The sequence below is a fragment of the Myotis yumanensis genome, unplaced genomic scaffold (genome assembly GCF_028538775.1).
Source record: "Myotis yumanensis isolate MYYU_CA2020_CCGP unplaced genomic scaffold, mMyoYum1.0.hap1 SCAF_12, whole genome shotgun sequence".
Taxonomy (NCBI): Eukaryota; Metazoa; Chordata; class Mammalia; order Chiroptera; family Vespertilionidae; genus Myotis; species Myotis yumanensis.
The window spans coordinates 42966520-42993468 of NW_027223763.1; the positions used below are offsets into that span (position 1 = coordinate 42966520).

General features: G+C 42.4%; 1 protein-coding gene across 3 annotated transcripts in view; it reads right to left on the reverse strand.

Moving 5' to 3' along the window:
- Positions 1–26949, reverse strand: part of CFAP95 (cilia and flagella associated protein 95) — a 116318-nt gene that overhangs the window by 70024 nt on the left and 19345 nt on the right. For all 3 annotated transcript variants that reach the window (XM_070430151.1, XM_070430152.1, XM_070430153.1), the window contains exons 3-4: positions 17300–17418; positions 16344–16412 (exon numbers count right to left, since the gene is read on the reverse strand). In XM_070430151.1, coding sequence (XP_070286252.1) covers positions 16344–16412; positions 17300–17418 — 188 coding nt within the window. The remainder of the gene's footprint in view (positions 1–16343; positions 16413–17299; positions 17419–26949) is intronic.

The window sequence follows — 26949 nt, forward strand, 5'->3', positions numbered from 1 at the left end:
ATCTGCTTTTACTCCTGATCCAAGCCAAGCCCTTGCTAAGTACCTTAGCAGTTTGGAAGCAGTTCTCCCCTCCCATCAAGAACACAGAACTGTGAACCCGAAGATTCTAGTCTTTGTTTACCACTAAGCAGTCATGAGGCCTTGAGCAGGTCACTTAAACCCTCTGCATCTTAATTCCCTATTAGAATCTGCTCCATACATATTTATGTTTGGATTAATTAATTAATGAGGAATTTGGATTCCTTAATTCTCTCTGCTTTGATTTCCTCCTCTATACAATTAAGAAAATACCTACCAAATGGAGGAAAGGAATAATGGATAATGCATGTGGAAGTACTTTGAAGGATATGGAGCATTATATACATTTAAGCATGAAGGGCAATGTCCTATAGTGGTTAAAGACACAGACACTGCAGTCAGACAGACAAGACAGGAGTTTGAAACCCAGCCCTGGTGCTTTTAGAAAGTGACTTTACCTCTCTGAGCCCTTTTCAATGGAGGTAGTTGCAGCATCCATTCTCAAAGAATGAGAACTAAATTAAATAAGGCACATAAAGGCCTTAACTCAGACACATAGTATGTGGTCATTAACACTAGAAGAAAAACATTACTGTAAGGATAATAATCAAATAGTGGAAGGACATGGTTCTCTGTGCATTTTAATTGGGTTATTCAAGCTGCATAGTGGAGAATGGATTGCAGGGGAGGCAGAGGAACTAGTTAGAATACTTAAATTAGCAATTGGTCTGAGTCAGAGACCTCTCTCCTGTTCCAGTCTCAAATATCAACCCATTTTTTGACATGCTCTTTCTCCCATCTTAACTGCCTCAACGAATAGCCCCAATGACCCCCAGTTACCTAAGCCAAAAGCTTGGGAATCAACCTTGAGTCTTCTTTACCCTCATAATTAATCAGTCATCACGTAAATGTCTATCCCTTTCAATATGTCTAAAATCTGAACCCTTCTCTCCCTCCACACCACCACCAATGTAATTATAAATAATGGTATTTTATGACAACCACATACATTTTCACATAAAGAGAAATGCCAGCAATATTGGCTTATCATTAACACACATGGGATAAAAGGAATGCGGAAATTAAATATAAATTCCACAGCCATGACATTTTGAAAATATTTACCACTCACTTGTTTTGTTAGCTCATTAGTCCCAAAAGTTTGAACTGCTTACATCCCTGATAGATAAGCAATGACAAATAGGTCATTATAAATATTATAAACTAGAGGCCTGGTGCATAAAATTTGTGCACTGGGGGGGGGGGGGGGGGTCCTCAGCCTGGCCTGTGTCCTCTCATATTCTGGGAGCCTTCAGGGGATGTCCAACTGACAGCTTAGGCCTGCTCCCCATGGGGACTGGAGTGAGCCTAAGCCAACAGTTGGATATCTTTAGCACTGTCGCGGAGGTGGGAGAGGCTCCCGCCACCACTGCTGTGCTCATCAGTCATGAGCCCAGCTCAGGGCTTCTGGATGAGCAGCGCTCCCATGGGGAGCACACTGATCACCAGGGGGCAGCTCCTGCGTTGAGTGTCTGCTAGTGGTCAGTGCACGTCATAGCGACCAGTCGTTCTGCCATTCGGTCAATTTGCATATTAGCCTTTTATTATATAGGATAGCCTATTTATAGGTCAAATAATGATAGAAGTAGCCATATAATCATGGTAGTTAGAGGCATGAAGGTTGTTTCAATTATTTCTGTGCTTTAAAAGTTAGTGGCTTAAAATAACAATCATTTTATTGTCTTTGATTATTCTGTGGGATGACTGGGTTCAGCTGGGTGGTTTTTCTGCTCCATGGGACATCACAGCTATGGGCATGCAGGTATTTGACTAGACTGGAATATCTAAGATAGCTCAAGCCCATGGTTGGCAACCAGTTTTGCCTGTTGTCTGGGAGCTCAGTTGGAGCTGGCAAATACAGTGCCTTGGTTCACCTCCATATGCCCTCTTCATGTGTCTTTGGTTTCTCACAGCATGTCAACTACAGTCCAAGAATCAGAAAGTAGCATCTACCAGTCTCCTTAAGTGTGTCTACATTCAGATGTCCCAGAACATCACTTCTGCCACATTTTATTTATCAAAGCCAGTCACAAGACCAACCCAGATTCAGAAGGCAGGCAGATAACCTTTGCTCCTTGATAGGAGCTGTGGCATGTTTGTACAGAGTGGGAGGAATTGTTGGAGGCCACCTCAGGAGATTAGCAACCACAATAAGTAAATCAAATACACCTATCTTCATATTTTATCTGGAGGGCCTTAGTGAGCACACCTGAATACACAAAGAAACCTGACCTTCAACTTTGTGGGTGCAACTTGAATAGCTATTCTAAGGAAGTTAGATACAATAAAGGCTCATAAGAATGTTCTGAATTAGCATATTATAATGCCCTAACTTTAGGTCTAACAGGTACCATATCATGTGCTTTCACAAAAATTTTTTTATCAAATTACTTGAATTACCCTACAAGGACAGAAATGGAATAGGTTATTGTCACCCACCATTAAAACACTCCTGTGCCAAGGCGCACAACTCAAGTCAGAATCTAAGTCACAGCCCCAAATATTAACGAATGGATAAGTGTTCCACTTAGTCATTCGGCTTCAATGTACACCAGCTAAGGAAGGAGTAATGCAAAGAGCAATAGCAGGTAGGCTGACTCTGAAGTCATTTCAGCACATTTGGCCAACTAGAAAAGCAATCAGTTACTCAGCACTAGCTAAGCCACCTATTCCTGGGAGCCCCAATTGGTGATATGACCTCAGGCAAGATTCCTCAGGGAAAGTGTCAAGCCAAAACCAAGGTATATATTAGAAACCATTAACCCAGTTTGTTTGAAAAAATGGAAAAATTGATTCCAAAAATTTCAAAAGAGATAAAGAACCTTTTCCCAGTACTTCCTTTATGAGCTTGGCACTCAAGGCCTGGCCTGCCTAAATGTAGCAATTATCATCTCCATGTTTACAGAGGAAAGTGATGTTCAAAGTTCTCCTGGTTGGTCTATCATTCAGAGAGCAGCATAGAAAAAAAATGGCTAAGACCATGAAATTTGGCATTAGATGCTCAGTTCAAATCCTGGCTTGTTATCACTTACTAGCTATGTGAGTTTGCACATGTTATTTGATTTCTCTGTGCCTTTGATTTTCCCTCCATAGAAAGTAGATAATGATGGAATCAAGTCACAGAGTTTTTGTCAGAGTAAATGAGTTAGCATATGTAAAACCCTTAGAATAGTGTCTGGAACATAATAATCACCATGTAGGCATTTTCTATTTTTAGTATTAGTCTTAAAGTTTTAAGTTACAGAAACCCAACTTAAACTTAATTAAGAAACACACACACACACACACACACACACACACACACAAAGGAATATATCAGCACATACAAAAAAATGTCATCAGAATTCTTTTTCCACATCTCTGCTTAGCTTCATTTATAGGTGGATGCTCCCCACAGCAGCAAGATGCTCTGTGTAATCTGCCACCTGAAGCATGAGAGAGCATCTTGCCCTAAACTCCACTTATTATCCTAGAGTGTTTTCTGATTGGCCCAGCCTGGGTCATGTGGCCAACACTTCGGGTTGTGGGGGAGAAAAACCAACCCATCCATTATATGACCTGACTGATTGGGGGAGAGGATGCTGTCCAAAAAGAGAAAGCTGGACACACAAAAACAAAAGGTCCTACAATGAGTAAGATGGGGAATCAAGAATTGAATTCCAGTCTGTCTCGCTCCCATTCTACTGTCTTTTCACCACACCACTCTCCTCTTCACATTTCCTTTGTTGTTACCCTCATCACTGTCATGACAGGGCGATTTTTAAAAAATTTTTTTCTTCTGGAAAAATGTTCAACACCTGGGTGGTATTTTACCAAAAGATTGCCCACCACACAAATGACTGAACAGAAAAAAAGTAAATGCCTTACACTGTACTTTGAGAAAAGAAGAAGAAGAAAAAAACCCCACTTATTATTCACATGCAGTCCTGTTCCTCTGGAGAGTGCCAAAGGTTTTACAGATGCTAAATGCACCCGTGAGAGAAATAAATTGAAGGTTTAAAACTGTGGCCTAAGCTTGCTACTACTAGTGTGAAGTAATCACTCCACACACATATGGATAAGTGCTCTATGCCAACAATGAAAACTTAACTGCCTGAACTACTTTTTGACCTCATTTAACCTGTCCACTTATGTGACTTCAGATGCCTTTCTCCTTAGAATCATAAAAGTTTAGAGCAGGAAAGGATTTTACAGATCATTTGGTTCAATCCCCTCATTTTCCAGATGGAAACCACTGAAGCCAGAGAGGGTTATTAGCCAGCACAAGGTCACACAGCAAGTTGAGTGCAGGTCCAGAAGTAGAAGTCGCGTCTCCTATTTTCCCATACCATGCCCTTTCTGGAAAACCACACCGTGTTCAAAAAGCTACACAGTGGTCCAAAACACTGTGAATCTCTTTCTTCTCCAGGCATGCGGATCGCAATAAGTGTTTGGATGAATTCTGGAAATGACACATTTTAGGATAAATGACACATTTTATCCTAAAATGTCACTACCATCAGGAGGCAATGAAATTGAATAAAAATAACAAGACGCATTGGTTTGGGCTGACCTTGTAAGAGGTCTACCTTTTATATCTTTCCATCCTCTAGTAGGTGGTCAGTGCTCCTGGGCTGCCCTCAAACTGACCCAGGCTTCCTTGGACCTGCTTCTCACTCAGAAAATACTCTACGCCACAACTGGATTTTCCCTGTAAAAAAACTAACTTCTCCTGTAAACCATTATCCCAGGGCCACACACATTATATGTACATATTTAAATAAGAGCTTCTGAGAAACAAGACTTAAAATTATATTTATACTTGGATCAACTTGATGTGGTTTTTGTTATCATTGTTTTTGTCCCATTGTTTTGGTTCCTGGTTGTTTGTTAATGATCACAGCTGCAGTCCAGTTACACCTTACTTAGAAGGAATTGGCTACAATAGTCTTGTTCTATGGACAAATTGTAAAATGATTTTATATTAGACTAGGGGCCCGGTGCACAAAAATTTGTGCACTGGGGAGGGGGTTTCCTCAGCCCAGCTTGCCCCCTATCACGTACTGGGAGCCCTAGGGGATGTCCTACTACCTGCTCCCTGCTCCCCTTGGGGAGTGGGCCTAAGCCACAGTCTGGCCTCCCTTTGTGGAAGGCGACCGGGCTGATCAGGGGAAGGCACCGGCCCCATCACCCCGCTGCTGCAGCCACTGCCAGTCACCGCAGCCACCAAGGTGTTTTCATCAACACGGACTCCAGTCCCTTTACCATGAAAAAATGACAACTTTCTTTAGGCATTTTCAAGAAGTGTCTTTCATAGGATATGACATTTCTTTCTTTCTTTATCCTCACCTGGGGATATGTTTCCATTGATTTTTAGAGAATGTGGAAAAGAAAGGGAAAGACAGAGAGAAACATCAAAGTGAGAGGAACACTTTGATTGGTTGCCTCCTGCATGAGCCCTGACCTGGGCCGGAGCCAGGGAGGAACGTGCAACCTAGGTACATGCCCTTGGTCAGAATTGAACCCAGAATCTGCGTTGGGCAGGCCGAGGCATTATCCACTGAGCCAAACTGGCTAGGACAGGATATGACATTTCTTAACCCTCCAGCAGCAGACCTTCATTTTTTTCTCCAGGAGTGTGGTAAAAAAAAACCCTAGATCACTTTTTGGACTCTTATTACCCAAGTTACTAAGAATATTACCAGTGGCATACAGAGAGCTTAACCAATCAGAGGTCAGAAAAGGTGTTTCCTCTGTAGTTCACACCAATTGCTGGTTTGGCCCCTGCCCAGGCCTAACGCCTCTGGCGAGTCATTAGCCCTGGGCCAGGGCACCCTCAGCTCCAAGCCACCGTGGCCATCAAGGATCGCTGGCTGGCTGCGCACGGGTTCGGGCCGCCACCACCATCAAGGATCACTGGCTGGCTCCTCCCCGGCCCAGGCCTAAAGCCTCTGGCTGAGGCATTAGGCCTGGGCCAGGGCACCCCCAGGTCCCCGCCACCGCAGCCATCAACTATCCCTGGCTGGCTCCTCCCTGACACAGGCCTAAAGCCTCAGGCCAAGGTTTTAGGCCTGGGCATCTCGCCGCCTCCGAAGATCGCTGCTGGCTGGCTCCTCCCCGGCCCAGGCCTAAAGCCTCTGCTGGAGGCTTTAGGCCTGGGCCGGGGCACCCCCAGCTCCTGCCGCAGCTGATCGCTGGCTGGCTCCTCACCGCCCCAAGCCTAAAGCCGCCGCCGCCACCCCCCGCCGCGGAAGATTGCTGGCTGGCTCCTCCCCGGCCCAAGCCTAAAGCCTCTGCTGGAGGCTTTAGGCCTGGGCCCGGGCACCCCCAGCTCCCGCCGCAGCTGATCGCTGGCTGGCTCCTCACCGCCCCAAGCCTAAAGCCGGCCGCCATCTTGGCTGACAGTTAATTTGCATAAGGATATGCTGATTAGCCAATGGGAAGGGTAGCGGTCGTACGCCAATTACCATGTTTCTCTTTTATTAGTGTAGATAATCATATATCCAGGGGCCTTCTGATAATTAGTGAGTTATTTTTCCATGTCTCATAAAGAGTACTTCCAAATGAAGTGAAAGTTCCTTGAGGATTTCTGAGAGCAAGATAGGAGGGCAAAACTGACTTGTAAGTTAGCTTCCTACTTATATTCATGTTCCTATCCCCTTTTCCTATGTGTCTTAAAGAAAATGTGCCTCTCATTACTTTTCTACACCTTTCATGTCTCTATACATGTAGTAAAAGCAAGGTACATTGGAGATCCCCTAACATGTAACTGTACCAGTTTGAGACTATAAGAGCACTGTTGGCCCAGCCAGCATGGCTCAGTAGTTGAGCTTTGACCTGTGAATCAGGAGGTTGAGGTTCAATTCCTGTTCCAGGCTCATGCCTGGTTGTGGGTTCAATCCCCTGTGTGAGGTTCGTTCTCTCTCTCTCTCTCTCTCTCTCTCTCTCTCTCTCCATACCTACACTAATAAAAGAGAAACATGGTAATTAGCGTACGACCGCTACCCTTCCCATTGGCTAATCAGCATATCCTTATGCAAATTAACTGCCAGCCAAGATGGCTGCCGGCAGCCATGCACTGAAGCGAACAGGGAGGCTTGCTTGCTCCAGTGACTGTGAACTCCAACGTTCCCCGCCTGACTTGCCTGCCTCTCAGCTGCAACTCTAAGCAACTATGTTGCAAATACAGAAGCTAAACAAAACCCCAGAAACCGGCTTTCAGTCAGCCAGGCTTCAGCCAGCCTGACCGCAACATTGTATCCATGTTTTCAGCAGCGAGACCTCAGAGCTAAAGCTGGCCCAGAATAAAAAAAGAAAAAGAAAAAAGGAGCGGTTGGGAGCTTCAGTCACCCACCAGCCTGAAAACGGCCCTCAGCCCCTCAGCCAACCTGGCCAGGCACCCTAGTGGGGACTCCCACCCTGATCCAGGACACCCTTCAGGGCAAACCAGCCAGCCCCCACCCGTGCACCAGGCCTCTATTCTATATAGTAAAAGGGTAATATGCCTCCTGGCACAAGGATCAGCAGAGCAGTGAGGCCTCCCGGCACCGGGATCAGCGTGACAGGGGGCAGCGCCCAAACCCCCTGATCGCCCTGCAGCTCTGTGTGTGACAGGGTGCAGTGCCCCAACCCCCCGATTGGCCCTGCTGTGTGTGTGACAGGGTGTGGCGCCCCAAGCCCCCCCCAACGGGCCCTGCTCTGTGTGTGACAGGGTAGAGCCATAACCTCTCCATCGGCCCTGCCCTGAGTATGACAGTGGCGGCGCCCCAACCCCCTGATCGGCCCTGCTCTATGGGTGATAGAGGGTGCGGTGCCCCAACCCCCCTCCACAGGCCTTGCTCTGTGTGTGATGGGGGAGAGCCATAACCTCCCCATTGGCCCTGCCCTGAGTGTGACAGGGTGCAGCGCCCCAACCTCCTGATCCGCCCTGCTCTGTGCATGACAGGGGGTGGCGCCTCAACTCCCCAATCGGCCCTGCTCTGAGCCTGACCAGGGGCTGCACCTAGGGATTGGGCGTGCCCTCTGCCACCTGGGAGCAGGCCTAAGCCAGCAGGTCGTTATCTCCCGAGGGGTCCCAGACTGCGAGAGGGCACAGGCCGGGCTGGGGGACTCTCCCCTCCCCTCCCTGAGTGCACAAATTTTTGTGCACCAGGCCTCTAGTATATATATATATATATATATATGGAGAGAGAGAGCACTGTTGATGTCTAAGAGGCCATTGAGCCTCCTTGCCTGTCACCCTTCCATCACTGGCCAATTCCTTGGAAACTCATTGATGGAAATGCAACCAACTCTCAAGAGAAACAATAGTTCTGGTTCTAGATGAGCTCAATTAGCCTCAAACTATATAAATCTCATTTTTAAAGTTTAAGTCATTGATACCACTTTTAGTCTCAACTACTCCTATATTATAATTTAATTTTTTTTCTCTGTCTGTGACTTATGTGAAAGGAATTCATTCACAGAGCCCTTTTCTCTATTTAAGGTCAAAAGTGACAAGTCTGGTGGTGTCCAACATTCTAGTTATTCTGATTTTTCAGTATGCTTCACTGAGATGCTTGCTGCCAGTTTAAGGAGGAAAGATGTTGTGTCTTCTTCACATTGGTTTAAAATTAAGTAGGTAGGCTCTTGGTTAAGTTGTGAGAAAAGAAACAAACTGTCAAATGCCATCACAGCATAACGGATGTTATATTAAAAGTTAATATAAAGGCATCTGACTGATGTCTCCTTAATAACAAAGCTATACCTGTTTTCTGATTTTTTGTTGTTGTTAAGAGGTAACCTGAGGTTTAAATTTACATTATGATTATAGCTTTTCTTTTATAAGTTGAAGCACATTATTTTGGTCCATTGAGCAAACTCATTCTTATTCATTGCCTTTTAAAGTTGACATTTAACTTCCACAGCTGTACAGTTGGCAAGAAGCAAAAGAATATTTAATATTCAAGAGAGCATATTCTAAAATATCACAGCATTCTATGGAATGCCCTATAATTAATGTACATTAACTGAAAGAAAGAATTGCGTATGAAATTAGCAGAGAACGGTTGAAGGTACTCATATATTTTATTTCTTTGTTAATTCTCATTAATCAAATAAAACAAGTAATTCTAGCAATTCAAACCAATAAGAGATGATTTTCAAAGAGACCTTGTCTTCTAATGTATTTACTAGCATAGAATTGAGATCAACTTTTGGTTCTATAGGCCTTGATGCCCTAAATCAAATAAGATAGGAATTAACCACACCCTTTCCCATTATAATTTAATGTTCATCATCAGAAATCATTTATTCAGCCAAGAAATAATTACTGTGCTTGTGTTGTAGGTCAGGCTCTCTGTTAGACACTAGGAATAGAGCTGAGACAGTCTTGCCCTTCAGAGCACTGACTTTAGAGCAAGAAGGACAAACAAGAATGTAATCAATTGCAACCAAGGTGGATAGCATTGTGATAAAAGAAGCACACAGTGCTGTACATACCCACAAGGCACCTAGCATGGGGGCTGAGGGTAGCAGTAGGAAGGGAAGCTCCTCTGGAGGCGGTGACATTTCAGATCAGACTTGATGACTTCAGGGTTAAGAATGAATGTACATATGAAAACATGCTCAAAGTCACTAATCATCTGAGAGATGCAAATCAAAACGACAATGAGGTACTGTCTCACACCTGTCAGAATGGCTATCATCAACAAATCAACAAATGACAAGTGCTAATGAGGATGCAAAGAAAAAGGAACCCTCATGCACAGCTGGTGGGAATGCAGACTGGTGCAGCCACTGTGGAGAACAGTATGGCGTTTCCTCAAAAAACTAAAAATGGAACTCCCATTTGCCCCAGTGATCCCACTTCTAGGAGTATATCCCAAGAAACACCAATCAGAAAGGATATATGCACCCCTATGTTCATAGCAGCATAATTTACAATAGCTAAGATTTGGAAACAGCCTAAGTGCCCATAAGCAGATGAGTGGATTAGAAAACTGTGGTACATCTACACAATGGAATACTACACTGCTATAAAAAGGAAGGAACTCCTACCATTTGCCATAGCACAGATGAAACTGGAGAGCATTATGCTAAGCGAAATAAGTCAGTCAGAGAAAGATAAATATCACATGATCTCACTCATATCTACACTAATAAAAGAGAAAAATGGTAATTAGCGTACGACCGCTACCCTTCCTATTGGCTAATCAGCATATCCTTATGCAAATTAACTGTCAGCCAAGATGGCGGTCGGCAGCCAGGCAGCTGGAAGCGAACATGAGGCTTGCTTGCTCCCGTGACTGCAAACTCCAACGTTCCCCGCCTGCGCTGCCGGCCTCTGAGCTGGCAGTTTGAAACTTTGTAACAAATATAGCCGGCTGGGCCCTCAGAGCTGAAGTTATACATTGTTTCGATTATAGAATGGCAAACAAACCAGCAGCGGAAGCCTCAGAGCTAGAGCCAGAGCTAAAGCTGGCCCAGAAGAAGAAAAAAAAGAAAAAAAGGAGCGGTTGGGAGCTTCAGTCAAAACTGCCAGCCTGAAAGCAGCCCTCAGCCCCTCACCCACACTGGCCAGGCACCCTAGTGGGGACCCCCACCCTGAAGGGTGTGTGATCAGCTGCAAACAGCCATCATCCCCTCATCCAGGCTGGCCAGGCACCCCAGTGGGAACCCCCACCCTGATCCAGGACACCCTTCAGGGCAAACCAGCCGGCCCCCAGGCCTCTATCCTATATAGTAAAAGGGTAATATGCCTCCCAGCACCGGGATCAGCGGAGCCGAGAGGTCTCCTGGCACCAGATCAGCATGACAGGGTGCAGCGTCCAAACCCCCTGATCGCCCTGCGGCTCTGTGTGTGACAGGGTGTGGCGTCCCAACCCCCTGATCGGCCCTGCTGTGTGTGTGACAGGGGGTGGCGCCCCAACCCTGCCCCCCCCTCCACGGGCCCTGCTCTGTCTGTGACGGGGTAGAGCCATAACCTCCCCATCGGCCCTGCCCTGAGTGTGACAGTGGTGGCGCCCCAACCCCCTGATCCGCCCTGCTCTGTGTGTGACAGGGGGCGGTGCCCTAACTCCCCTATCGGCCCTACTCTGTGCGTGACGGGGGGGGGGGGGGCAGGGAGGGCAGTGCCCCAACCCTCTGATTGGCCCTGCTCTGTGCATCACAGGGGGCGGTGCCGCAACCTCCCCATTGATCCTGCCTTGAGTGTGACAGGGGGCAGCGCCCCAACCCCCTGATTGGCCCTGCTCTGTGTGTGACAGGGGGTGGTGCCGCAACCTCCCCATTGACCCTGCCTTGAGTGTGATAGGGGGCGGTGCCCCAACCCCCCAATCAGCCCTACCCTGAGCGTGACTGAGGGTGGCATCACAACCTCACAATCCGCCCTGCTCTGTGCATGACAGGGGGCGGCGCCCCAACTCCCCAATCAGCCCTGCTCTGAGCCCGACCAGGGGCTGCACCTAGGGATTGGGCCTGCCCTCTGCCACCCAGGAGCAGGCCTAAGCCAGCAGGTTGTTATCTCCCGAGGGGTCCCAGACTGCGAGAGGGCACAGGCCGGGCTGGGGGACCCCCCCTCCCCCCCCCCCCCCCGAGTGCACAAATTTTTGTGCACCGGGCCTCTAGTATGGAATATAATGAACAACATAAACTGATGAACAAAAACAGATTCAGAGACAGAGAAGCATCGATCAGACCGTCAAACCTCAGAGGGAAGGTAGGGGAGGGTGGGGGTAAAGGGGAGAGATCAACCAAAGGACTTGTATACATACATATAAGCATAACAAATGGACACAGACACCAGGGGGGATGAGGGCATGAGCGGGAGGTGCGGGCGGCGGGGGGGGTGGCGGGGGCGGTTATGAGGGGATAAGGACACATATGTGATAACTTATCAATAAAGAAAAAAAATTTTAAAAAGATAAGAAAAAAGAATGAATGTATACCTTGCATCTTGCTTCCTCAAAAAGATCTACTATGACCACATTAAAGAGACTTTTAAAAATAATAAATCCACAAGAACAAGGAAAACAAAAAAAGACAAAAGAAACAAATTTTGGAAGCTCAAGAGAAAATGGACAAGTGGTTCTGACTAGCAGAAAGCTGAGTCCTAAAGCAGCAAGGGAGGCCTGGGGGAGAACTGTCTGAGAAGCAGTTAGACCCCAGGCCCCAACTGCACTCCACACTGCTGGGTTATTGCCAGCAGAAAGCTAGAAATTTATTCACTGGAAAGGGTAAAAGAGAAAGTCCTTGATCAACAACATAGTTCAGTGACCATACACAATGAAGTATGAATATTGATGTCCCAGCCAATTGCCCTACTGGCTGCAGGAACACAGGCCCCAGTCCTTCACCTTTCAGATGGGTGAGAGCTTCCTCTGGGGAATCTGACCAACCCACACAGAAAGACTAAAATACTGACACAAGGGCTTCTGCAAAAAAATAAGAAGAAAAAGACCCACCTAGATCCCTCCAGTGAAATTCCAAGTCAATAAGCCTTACTCACAGGCCCAAAAAGCCTCATCTCTTAATCATGAAGAGAAAACCAAGGATTAATTTCCAAACATTTGATGGAAACCCCTAGCATGGAAGATACATAACTACAAACAAGTAATACAAACAGAAACAAGAGAGCATTCTTGGACAAAATAAGAGACTGTATGCGTGGAGGAAAAAATAAAGAAAAACAAACTATCAGTATAACATCTCCAGATAGGTGAAAGAAGATATTGTGGTCATAAAATCAAATAGTGGATCCTATAAAAACAGAAGGATTCAGAAAACAAAAATTGAACTCAATAGTAGGGTTGAAGAAACAGAGAACAAAGTAGATAGTAAAGACAAAAATAAAATAGAAAAGATAAGACAATTAAAGGAACAGGGCAAGCAATCCAATATCCAAATAAAGACTTTCCAAAAAGAGAGAACAGAGAAAATGGAAGGTATAAATCATCAAGGAAATAAATCAAGGACGTTGCCCTGAATTGATAGGTAGGAGTTTCTAGACTGAAAGTGTTCATCAAGTATCTGGCCCAGCTGACTTGCACAGCACTTACCACACATGCATGAGTTACCCTTCTAATTGTTTTACATACATTAACTTATTTAATCATCACAATAACCCTATAAAATGGGTGCCTTTATAATTATTACTCCCATTTTACAGATAAAGAAACTGATGTACAAAATGTGCCCAAGATCTTTAAGTGGGAGGCCCAGGATTTGAAGGCAGGTAATGTATGCCCAGAGCCTACTACACAATACACAGGAGAGAGCATCATTGTGAAATTTCAGAGTATACCAAAGACAGCTCTAGCTGATTTTTTAATGCTAGGGCTACTAATTTGATAGTGCACCCAGAGTCCAGGCTCTGACCAATCATCTGAGGTGAACCCCATGCAGGTTTCCTTCTCTCCAATATCCTGTCCTACAAATTCCAGTCCTATCAGAAGCTCTAAATTCCTATTCCCATGTCCAGGCTCAACAAGAACACTGCTCTACACTTGGGTTCACTTGCCTATACCAGACCCAGAAAAACTTTTCTCGGTGAGTCAGAGGAGAATGTGATGCTCACCTCCCATCTCAAGGAGCACAGAGCCTCACAGGTTGCTGTCCAACACTTGATGTATTTGTCCAGTTCTGCAGTGGTTCATGGCAGGATAGCAAGTCTGAAACCAGCCCTTTTATACCCGAATTTTTATTTGACCCTCACATTGAAATAATTGTGGGATCAAAATTCTTTTCCTTCAATACTTTAATGTTATGCTCTTATATCCAGTATTGCTTTTGGGATATTAATGTCAACTTGATTTTTATTATTTTGTCTACATTTTCTGCTGTTTCATTTCCCTAAATAATAAAGCTTTAGCTTTTTGTTCCATTGATTTTAAATTCCTGTTCCATTTGCTCCATCAGGTCTGTTTCCTCTCATGTTGGTTGCCTATAGCTCATTCTTCATGATGCTTTTGTTCTTTAGATGTTATGAGCTTTTCAATTGAGACTTCATTTGTGTTACTCCTAAAACTATCAGTTGCCTCCGCTTTTGATGACTACATAAGTAGTCCATTGAAAATGGAGGCTAGCCCAGCCGGTGTTGCTCAGTGTTTGAACATTGACCTATGAACCAGGAGGTCATGGTTCAATTACCGGTTGGGGTACATGTCTGGGTTGCGGGCTTGATCTCTGGTGTAGGGCATGCAAGGGCATTCTCTCTCATCATTGATATTTCTATCTCTCTCTCCCTTTCCCTTCCTCTCTGAAATCAATAATATATTTTAAAACAAGAAAAGAGAGGCTAAATTGGTGTCTTCACTGTGAGTTGGGGAAATATGGGTTGAGTGCCTCTACTGCAGTTTCTGGCTTAACTACACTTATTTTCCCTGCCATTTCTTTCTCCTTAAGATGCACATCCCAGTTCTTCTTCTGTACCTGAGACTGCTTTCTCTAACTGGAGTTGGGGAAGACAACCCAGGGTCCCACTGGCTATCTGTGGCTGGCATTATAGATCTCAATGCTGATATCAGAGCTTTAGGGAGGGAGGTTGTTGACATCAAATTCTTTATTATGTAGAACCTTGGCTGTCTCATTTTCTGCCGTGGACTAAAAACAGCATTCAAAGTCCATGCAAAAAGCCAACTTTGAGCATATTACCCAAGTTTGCAAACACAACAGATAAGACTCTTTCAGATCCTGTCTAAGCCTGGCCCAATGAGATCACAGCTCCCACCCTGGTCCAAGTTAGAGATTTCATCTTTTGCTTTCTCCCTTCTCTGCTCCTCCCATCCTCTAGCCTTCTCCTGCTCTAGCCCTTTATTTTCTTGTGAGTTTCTCAGAGTTTTGATCCAGTTGTCAAAGTCTGCCTCTGGATTCATTATACCTTCCCATGTCTTTGCTGGAAATTCCAGACTTCAATGTAGAGAAGGGAGCCAGCAGGATGCTTTTAGCCCATTGCCTTGATGGAAGCCCAAAGCCCATTCTCCCCATGGATCATACTGGGGATACTCCCTGTGGACTTTCCAGCCCACGTAGAGGTGCTACAGGCTGTGAGGGATGCAGGCCAGGCCAGCTGTGCCAGAGAAATCAGAGTTAGAACCCACAGCGTTAGAATACCTGCCCAGAATTTCTATAGATGACTGTGAAATGAGGTGAGACTCCCCAACTCTCCCCACCTCCGGCAGACTCAGCAAATTAGCTTAGTTCTAATACCAGACAGTTTTCAAAGGAAGCAAGCACATTTAAATTGCTGGTGACGATGACACACACTCATATCTTCATAATGCACAATTCAATACTTAGAATTTTGTCATGCTTGGAAGTATCTGTATTTCCACATCATTTATCTCTATATCATTACAGAAATTATAAAAGTTTGTATTCTTTAAACAGATGAGTGGAAAAGGAATCTCTTTTCTGTAGTAACAAGTCATGCCACCCCCAACACAAATTTTATTTATTTTATTGGCAAAGTTGCTAGTCTCTTGCTCTATAGTAAATTCTCATTATTCACAGTAATGTTCTATAAAGTCACTACAAACACTGTATTAGCAAATGCTGAACCATCACTCCTTGGAGAAATATGGAGTTAGAGTCTTAGGAGTCTCTGGTTATAATATTTTCATCAACTAACCAATATATAACTGGTTTTATGTGTGTTTCTTTTTAAAGATACCTTATTTAATATATATTGTTGATTCATTAACATTGGACTCACAGGCAACAGCATTATAACTCATGCCTGAAGGAAGCTTAATTTAGCACACTTATTTTTTCCACATCACAGCCTCTTGTGCTTAGATATAACAGATAGCACTTTAGCACCATACAGTACTTGGGAGCCATTTCAAACAGCAAATTCATCAATTAAAAAAACAAACACTCACTCACTAAGTAGACCTTGAAAAGGACACTTGCATACAGTACTAGAGCTGAAACAAGAGGCAGAGCCTCACCTTGCTCAACTTAAACTGGGAATGTATGCATAAGGTGGCTCAAAATTTTCACCGCACTCTATATGTTCATGAATGACTGCAACAACACCCCAATTATTGATTTGGGGGTTATAAATAATTTTTTAGTAAGAGAATTTGCAAATATGGAAACCATAAATAAGATGGGTTGACTATTATTAACATTATGCACATTGATGAAAAATAACCTTTTGTTAAAGGAAAGAAGTCTGAAAGCTGCCACATAAAGGGCCTTTTGTTGACTTTGGTTCGCCCCTCACACCTTCACCCCTGCAAACAAACCTCCTGAATCACTAAGAAACATTTTGTGCAATCTGCAGCAATTTAAGGACTACTTACATCCTGTGCCGATCTGGTGGGTGTCTGGTAAAGAGAGCTCCAAAGCCTGTCACAGGCAATCCAGTGTCCCTGGAAACAAGATAACAATTTTAGAAGCATGTCAGACTGGCATTTATGAACTATCAAAGCCATAGAAAACTAACTTGGTCTAAATTTTTATGATAATTATTTTTAAAGGATACTCATGTTTATAACTTTATGCACTTTGCAAAATAAAATGTCCCAATGTGTAAATGAAAATGTCAGTATTCCGTCATTACTTCGACTGCATTGTCCAATAATTACAATATAAAAGAAAGTCTATATCACACACTTCCATGGAAAGGTACTGTGCCAGGTAGTAGGACTACAGATATAACTAAAAAACAGTTCCTACCCTCAAAAGACTGTCTATCTCAGAGAAACATACCTACATATAAATAATTAGAGTGTAAGTCCAACTAGTTTACAAAACACAAAATGCTCAAAGGGCAAGGAGGTAAAAGCAATTAATTCTGTTTAATAACAGTTTAGCTAATTCTTAATGCAACTCAGGCAATATTTCTATGCACATTTTATACTTTATTTCATCTAAACTTCAGAAAAACTCTATGAAGTAGATACTTTTATGATTCCCATTTTTTAGTGAACAAACTGAGGGTTACAGACACCAAATAACTTTCACAAGTAAATTGTGGAGCTGGGGTTCAAACCTACTCAGATCCTTGACCAGAAAAAAACATGTAAAAATTACATTTTAGCTGGACCCAGAATGAGTAGTGCTGATTGGCAAACTGAGGAAAGGGAATTCCAAACAGAAGGAATGGCATAGGCAGACAGCATGGAGGCATGAGATGTGCTCCTGTGCTTTAAGTGTTCCTGTAGTGTGTAGCTAGTGCCACTAGACCTCTTCGGTACTTACATAACTCCTTTCCTGCATTCCCTATTCCATAAGCAAAGAAAAATACTAAGAATACCTTTCAACAATCCCAGAGCACCATGTTTCCTCATTCAATAAAGCACGGCTTTTTATTTGAGCCAATTCTGTGTTTAAAAAAACTCGTGCTGTTTGTTCATGTGTTTCTGAGATCCAAATCTGGAAAAAAAAATAGAAGCCAAATGTAAGAAAAATGAATTAATTGTAAAAATAATCAGTTACCAAAATATATTTTTGTTGAAGTAGACTCTGATTTTAATTGTTGACTCAATTGACATTAAAAAATAAGTGATATCTCATAGCAGCTACTTCATCATAAACATGTAAAAATGGCAATTTCTTACTTTACATTGTTGGAAAATAAAAATCAAATTGGTTTTTTCTATGAAATGAAAAGTTCTGCATTCAACTAAATATTAATTATATTTGCTTTCTATTTCCTTCTCAAGTTTAATATATTTTATTTCCCTAAGTAAGGAATTATTTATAGCAATCACTTTATAAATTGAATAGGACTTCAGATATAATCCTCATCATCACCATCATCATGGCCATCATCATCATCATCATCATCATCATCCATTTTCTATCACAGATGATAATACAATGAATTAGAAAGCAATTATTACTATGAGAAAAATCTGCAGACTGTAAGATGTACACAAACCAATTGCAGATGCAACATGGGTAACATCTAGGGGATCTTGGGAACAAAAACAGACAGTGAGGATTGAATAGTTTCATACAAAACTCTAGAATATCACAAATGTAGAAGTTCACAGCAGAGAACCAGAACTCACCACTACCACCAGAACCCATTATTGTTCCTGATCCTAAAAACTAGGTTCCCCAACACATTCAATGAAGCCCCAGATCACATTAATCCCATTAGATTTTGTTTATAAAAAAAGAGAAACCACTGATTAGAAATTTGAAGACTTCAACTGCTATCATAGCTATAGTCATATGCCTTTGGTCCACTGTGGGTTAATATAATAAGGCTTTGTAACAACTAGGAATCACCACAACTCAAAGCAATTTTAACTACAGTCTCTGGTCCTACTTCCCTAGTCTATTCCATGACTCTACAGATCCTTAGCTTCTCTCACCCTGTTCTCTAAGACCACAGCCTCCTAGCCCAATTTCCAAGTTCTCATTCCTATACCCTCAGCTCAACTGCTCCTCTTCTTAGATCCCCAAGTTAACAGGTCATGGTATAGAACACAGTATAGTTTATGCATTATAGTTTATGCTTTAACAAAAAAGAAGACATATCTTTGGCAGCAGGGGAGGATGGCTAGCCACCATTTTGTTTTAAGGTTTAAATTTGACCCAAAAATTTGCCTTAGTTACACTCTGATCATTCTTGGCAATGATCACGTCAACAAAGCAATCAACATCTTTGAAAATTTTATGAAACAAATATATTGAAATAATGAGAAGTAAAAGAAAGCAGAAGATAGTAACATTAGTGGACCTTAAGTTTATTGAGTGCTTATTCTGTGTCAGACACCACATTAAGCACTTTGTATGCATTATTATTTCATTAAATGCTCAAGGCCACCCTACTAATATCGTGTATCAATCATGGTCACAGAACAAAATGAACAAAAAGTAGAATAAAATGGGGAATTGAGGAGAGTTTAATAAAAGAAGTATTTTTAAAAGTGTGACCAGCATTCAGAAAACCCCCAAACAATGTTGAAGTGCCATGAGGACACAATAGTGGGGAGCCGTAGGGTAGGGGCAATCACTGGAACCCAGAAAGACCTAGTTGTAAAGAAAGGGCCACTTGATAGTTGTGGCTTTCAGAACAGACACATAGTGTCTTAGTCCACCTTAGGCTGCTGTTATAAATACCATAGATTGGGTGGCTTATAAACAACAGAAATTTATTTCTCACAGTTATGGAAGCTTTGAAGTCCAAGATCAACGCGCTGACAGATCCAGTGTCCAGTGAAGGCCATCTTTTCACCATGTCCTCACATGGCACCAATCCCATTTATGAGGGCTCACAATGACCCACCTCCTAATACCATCACACTGGGGCTAGGGTTTCAACATTTACTTTTGGGGGACCCAAACATTCTGTCTATAGCACACAGCCACCGACAAACCATGGCTCTGCAGGGAGGAAGCCATAGGAATAACTGGGCAAACTAACTTTCCTCCCACCTCTGAACACCTGTCAGTGCCTTCTACAGGCGAATCCCAACAGGAAGCCAGAGGGCAAGGGAGCTCATTGATGCAATCCATAAAGGTCAGCCTCCTTGGCACAGAGCAGGGTTAGAAGGGTAGAGAATGAATCTGGAGGGAGAAAGGAAGAACACTTGGAATAGTTTATCTTCATCTTAAGGGAAAACGAAGGTTGAAAGGGATTAAGTAATGCCCATGTAAACCACTGAAAAAGTAGAAATTTCACAATTCAAAACTCATGCAGTCTGCATCATTCATTCATCCATCCATGTCTATGATGTGCCAGGCATCCTACGAAGTTCTGGAGCTACAGTAGTGAACTCCAGAGGCTATACTGACTATAGCTTGGTGAGTTATAGTAAATCATGAGGATAATGGTAATAACCATAGCACATGGCCAGACACCACTCAAAATGTCTTCACATTACGTGCTCATGAAAACTCTCCTACTCTCACATTACACCTGAGGAAATAAAGACATGGGAAGTTTTAGACTCTTGATCAAAGTTACAACCTAACAAGCAGTGGAGCCAAGAAGCAAAGAGAAGCCATCTGACTCTAGAGCCCACGCTCACTCTCTGTCCTATATCATAGGCAAATGGTATCCTCCAGTATTAGGCTTCCCATCTTCATCAGTAATAGAACCCAAAATTTTAGCTGGGACCTTGGTGTTTCAGACTATGTTTTTCTAGTCTCCCTTATGAATAAGTGAAAGTAATTTATACAACCTCCGGGAAAGGTTCCTCTCCTTCTCCCCTCCCCGCCCAGCCCCCCGCTTTCTGCTGTATGGAAAGCAGGCATAATGACAGGTTTCTAGCAGCTGTCTTGGGCCCTACCCAAATGCTGGAAGAGCAGAAAGCTGGAAGAAGTGGGTCTCTGTTAATCTGTCAAAATTCCATACCGGTCCTGGCCTGCTATCCTCCAGACTTTTTACATGAAAGAATAAAACTGTATGTGAACAGCCACTGTCGATTTGTGGTTTGTGTTGCATGTAGGCAAACCTAATCCTATACCATCTTAATGTGAAAGATCACTTTGGTCTAGAAATGTTCATAACCTGACATAAGGGTGGGTAATTTATAAAAGCACTTCCATATGTTTAAAAGTCTTTTGGGATATATATATATATATATATATATATATAAAATCACAAACTGGAGATTGGCAATTTGGTATGTGAAACAGCTAAATTAACACAGCACAAACCCACAGGATAATCACTAACATTTCCATTTAATTTGCATAGTAAAGTCTCACTTGAGTCAAATGGTAATATAAAAAATGTCTAATGTGTGTGCAGGAAGTTCACTTCATAATATCATGCTTATTCTTTATTTTCCTGAGTAACAATTTATTTTTAGTCCTCACTTGTAATCTTCCAAGATAAACTCTTCCCATATGTGCTGCATTTAAGAAAACCCAGTAGACATATAACCGAGGAGGCTGATATGGGAAACATGCAGGTCACTTAGGACTTACACTCCAATTCCACATTCGAGGGTAACCAGCTTCTTCCTGCTGTGGATGACTTACTCCCTGGCAGAATCTCTCTTGCAACAGTTGCTTCAGATGATTGACATTTGGGCTTCTTACAGGATCCCCAGAAAGCATACCCCTCTGACCCATATAGAAGGAAGTGCAGGTACTTCCCAAATCAGTTTTCCCCTCTGATGCCACAGGCTGCATCGGGAATGAGTCAGATTTCAGTCCACCAAGTCTTCCAACGTCAGGAAACACTGATCAAGTCCCCTGTCTCGTATCCTTGAAGCCTTACTCAAAAGCTTTGAAATGAATGGGACATACTTACTGCCCCTACCCCTTGGGGACAACAGGTGTGAGACTCAGCATGCACACTATCTTCAAATGACTCCTCCAAATTCCAAATACTCTCGGCCTTTCAATTTTTTTTTTTTTTTTTAATCTTCAAGGTGGATGAGAGGCCAGGGGGCTAAAAATCAGTTGCAGCCCAAATGCTTTGCCTATTCTACATGAGTGATTCAGCACCTCACTTTGTAATGAAGGAGTTGGCATTCATTATCTTAGATCTTTAATCACAAATAAGGAAGTCTTATTTTACCCTGTTAAACAGCACTCCCCTACCAACTGTACCTTTTCTGCACCACTACCAAAAATGTCATTGTCATCAACAAGTAACCAATGAGACTTTGTCAAATCTTTATCTTTAAAAAGCATCCAAAAGGCTGTTCTTATTTCTCAGCAGCAGTTTTGCCCTTAGAAATGCTGGCTGTTTTCATATCTAGGTGAATTCAGTAGTGCCATACACAGACTACTTCTTAAAGGATCCCAGAGGAGCAGAGAGGACCCCACCCCATTACTATTTTGAATAACTGGGACTCATGGGGTACAATCAGAAAAAAAATTTCATTGGTTGTTCTTTTTTCCACTGCCTGTTTATGCTAGCCTGTTTGGGATGGTTCATTCTCTGTTCTGAGAAGAAATAAATCTTGGACAAGTGCCATATTTTATTCTGATCACTCTCAGATAACAAAACAGTCTTGTCACAACAGTGGTCTCAGTTAAGTAATTAATATTAGTAAAGTTACCCCATGAGAGCTTTTTAGCTGTCTAGTTGTCTGAGAGAAGGAAGGAGGAGCAGAGAAATGAAGAAATAGAAAAACAGTTAACCCTGCCCTGCCCACATAGTTCCCTCTGCAGACCTCTGGCCTGCCGCAGACTCTAAATGGCGGCAGGGAAAAGATCTAAATTTAAACGAAATTCATAATTTTGATTATATATTTTAATTATTGAAATGTGGCCAAGAGACATAAAAATTGACCATAAAAATGATAGAAACTGCACAGATTTTATCCAGGGATTGAGAAAAAACTAACTCCACAAAGTAGGATAAATAGACAGATAAACGGTAGGGGTGTGTGTGTGTGTGTGTGTGTGTGTGTGTGATTGCACATTTTTAGCTCCATTTGTTCTTGCTTAAGCAAATTAATGTACATGAAAAATTAAATCCAAGTTTCTCTAAAGTTAAATTTGGGCCTGATTTTTGATACAGAAGAAGAGTTATGAAGGAGAGTGATGGGATAAAATGGTGGACATCTACTTTCATTCCTGTCCCAAACCCCTAGGAATGGCGAGAAGATATTTGCTAGAATAAACCCATAGCTACAGCAGACAACAAGGAAGGTAAACTCAGCGGGCCAAAATTGATACAGAATTCCTGAAACAGGAAAGGTAGATTCAATTGTGCCAATAAATACTGGAGAAGACAATCCAAAGTACTTCCAGGTTAAAAAGGCTGGAACCAATGGCATCAACTCCAAGCTCAGGGATAATGGAGACAGGAAGCATGACAGGACTCAACAATCCACTACCCTCAAACAACTTCCTTTCTCCTGATTTAAGTTGTTCTTTCACAGTGACATTTAAAATTATTCCATTTACAAGAATTTCATCTATATGCCTCTTTCAGGTACTTAGATCTGAATACAAGCATCGCTAAGACTATGTGGTCAAAACACCATTGTACTGTGTCAAACAAAGAAAAACACACCTGAGCCTATTAAATAAATGATAATTGAATTTCTCAGATCCAGTGTAATTATATCTCTTTATATTCTTTTTAGGGTCATTAATTTTTAAATGCCAAATTTGAGGCCCACTTGGCTATTCTTTATTCATAAAATGAATATTAGCATACTTCTGTACTATTCTTTATTTGCTATTTTGAAGTCTAAAATGACTGCAATACTGCTAATAAAGGGTGTCCCAAAATTCACGCAAGATTTGAATTTTACGCCATTTGTGCCATAAAGTGTTGCCAATGAAAAAAAAGATGGCATGACAGCTGACAGTTCAGGGTTATTAAAAATGGAGGGCTACATAAAAGAACAATGCGTTTTCATTGTTGAGCAATATTTTTAAAATAATGAAGGTTTGGCAGCTACAGTTCAAAATTTTTGTGCAAAATATGGTCGGAATAGTGATTGAACTTCATCAACTGTGAAGAGATTAATTAAAAAATTTAGGGAGACTGGATCAATTAGTGATTTTAAACACTCTGGCCGTCCTTCAACAAGTCGTTCAACACAAAACATCAAAGCAGTTCATGAGGGTGTTGCTGAGGGTCATGCAAAACGGTCATGGAAAATTTCAACAAAAGAGTGCGTATGTGCCAGCAAAGCCATGAAGACCATTTACCCGATATGCTATTCCATACATAACCCTATACTGTATACTTTATGAATCAATAAAAAATGTACTATTTTTAATTATAAACCTGTGTTTTCTATCAAAATTACTTCTTGTGTGAATTTTGGGACACCCTTTACTAATACTAACCTAATGTGCTCATCAATGTGGTCCTGTTAGTTCCAAAAAAGCCTTGGCATTAATTCATTAACTGTATAAGAAAATGTGCTTAATACAATTATTTGCTTTTCTTTGACAGCATCAGATGTGCTTGTACTTAAAATCCTACTGAGCCCGGCCAGTGTGGCTCAATAGTTGAGCTTCGACCCACAAACCAAGAGATCATGGATCCATTCCCAGTGCACATGCCCGAGTTGTGGGCTCCATCCCCAGTAGGGGGCATGCAGGAGACAGCTGATGAATGATTTTCTCTCATCATTGATATTTCCATCTCTCTCTCCCTCTGCCTTCCTTTCTGAAATCAATAAAAATATATCTTAAATAAATCCTTCTGAGTTTACAGGACATGCACCACTTCCTCAGAAGCAGTCTGACTGTGATTGTGACAGGGCCTTTGGTAGTGTTGTGAGGATCCTTGGGTGAGACTTTACAAATGAACAAACAATAATAAAAGTACCCCTGATCAGTTTAGTTTGCATGGGGCTCACTCTGTTATAGTCCCGTAGCACCTGAACAAAATCCAAATAAAATACCAAAAAAAAAAAAAAAATACCGTAGTTTAAAGTGCTATTTCATATAGTCACTTAGAATAATAAGACAACCAGAAAAACTCCAGTGGCTTGAATTACTGCTCCCCTGTGAATCTGCATCTCCCAGGGTCCCACACAGCCTCCTGAAGCCTGAGGATATTGGGGTAGGAAATCCATTATGCACAACTGAAACCAGAGGGCTATGTTTCCAGATAAGACTTACAGTACACTTCTTCCCAAACCTGTTCTCTACTCACAACTCCTCTTTTGGTTTCCTGAATTTCAATCCTCTTATACTCTGCATATGTGTGGTGGCCTAAGGACACCATCTTCTCTGAGGGTTTCACCTCAGTGGCCTAATATTTCACTTGGGTACATAAGACTGTGGTTTTGTTCTTGACCTTTTGGAGTCTCGGCCATAATATAGACAAAGAGAGTCTCATCTTAAATATCTTTACAAAAAGCCAATGTGCACATTCGGCCCAGTAGTAGCAGTTAAGGGCAAGGAAACCTTCAGTCAGCTAAACAGAAATGCTGGTACACATAAGAAGCAACCACTCAGCAACAATGCTGAAAAAAAATGCTACGAAGGCATTCAGGAGGAAAAGCAGATGGGAATAGGGCTGGCCAGCACATATGTAGACATAATTTGGGAAACAGGACAGAGGTGGTAGTTAAGATGTAAGAAATCAAAGCCCATAACATATGCAGTAAGGGGTATACAATACCCAAGCCAGAGCAAAAAAGTAACCAGGCTCATTTTCTGCAAGGAGTATGTACTGTCAGATATTTAAAAAGACTAAGAGTGGAGCAACATGGCATTTTAAAAGGGAATTTGGGAAAGTATTTATGATCTTAGACTTTGGAACCAGTAGGGAAATAAATGGATTTTAATTTTTAATATACTTGCCAGCTGTTTGACTTTGAATAAGTGATAAAGCTTCAGGTGGCCTCAGTGTCCTCATCTACACAATGTGGGCCATGTGTGGTACCTGCCTGGGGAGTTTTTCCAAAGATGAAATGAGGCACTGTTCATGTAACCATCTTATTGAATTGATTCTATTCCATCAATAGAATGTGATCATTAAGCAATTTGATTTTAATCAAGCTGCCCCTTAAATCCCACATGGATAGCTAGCTCTTTCCTTTGGCTTGTTGGAAATTTTAAGCAAGTCCCATAGCTTTTTTGGGCCCCTCAATCTCAAGAAGGATATCATTGTAGCTAAGAAATTTTCCAGTCCAGTGAAGTAATCACTTCTATCTGATTAGATTTAAGGTTCCCACCTTCCCAGCTCAGGGCTGCTTTTGGCCTGGAAGCCTGCAGTGGGTGGGGCCTTGTTCCACTGCTGTTTCCTTTCCAGGCTTCTCTCTTCTATTTCCCCCAACTCCCAGGCCCCTCCCAGGTCTGGCTGATGGGAAGAGATGAGGCACAGTGTTAAATGGCCCTTATTCTCTTGACCTGTGCTGGTGGTCCTGGGCTTATGGGACATTCAAAATTGACTCCTCTCAGGCGGCACAATTGTAATTGTTTCCAGGGACTCTTACAAGGGCCTCCAACTGTAGCTTGCTGGAAGCAGGCAAAGCTCCTCTGGGTTGATTGTAACTCCTCTTTCCAAGCCTTGAGTATCTGATGGGTCTGTTGTGCGCGGTCTCTTCACCCCCTACTCCTACTCTAAGCAGCCTTTTCAAGTGTGCTCTGGCCAATTCTCTCCAATGAGTCCATAGGTAAATTCACACACTCATATATCCTTGACCAACATCCCACTTCAAGGACTGCTTCTCCCCAAACACTCCCACCCTCTGCTCTGCCAGGCCAAGCATGCTCTCAGCTTTAGGTTCTCAGGCATATGTCATATACCTGGACTCTATGTCCTCTAAATTACAGGACACACCTATTAATCTCTCTGAGTGGTTCCCTTGAAATACCTCTCAACTGTGGAAGGAGAGACATACAACCCACAACTAAATAAATCCTCTTTCAATTCTTGGGCTCTAGTCTTCAAAGACATAACCGTTCATACTGGCCTCACCTAGTTTATAATCTTCTACAGCTCCTGCTTAGGTAGTCCAACATCTTGCTTTAGGACATATGGCTCTTGCCAAATATCTAGAGTGTTCTAGTATTTAGACCTCCATCAAAATCTGTGACAAGAGGAAGAGAAACTCATCCATCCTCCTGCCACATCTAGCATCCCACCTGACACATGAAGGTATGGAGACTCTGTATCCCTTCCTTCTTTTTATATACCTGGGACCTTGGGTGAGACATTTGAAATAAGTGAATCTAGGTTGAGAACTGAAATAATATCTTTCTTGTCAACTTTATAACTTTGTTTGAGAATAGCAAGGAACAAGATGAATGAGCAAGCGCTTTATATATTTAAAAAAAAATCTATAGAGAAAAATGTAACCTACTATTAAGACATGAGAATAGCAGTTTCATCAGAAATAGTGACTCCTTGGTCTATTTTTCTTCCTATCTAATACATACAGCAAATATGGTAAAGGAAGGACAAGTTTTCAATGACCATGAACAAATGTCAGAGAGAAGGTTAATATCTTATTTATGTATCATATATTAAAACTGAGGGTTGACTACTATAATGCATGGAATATAAGG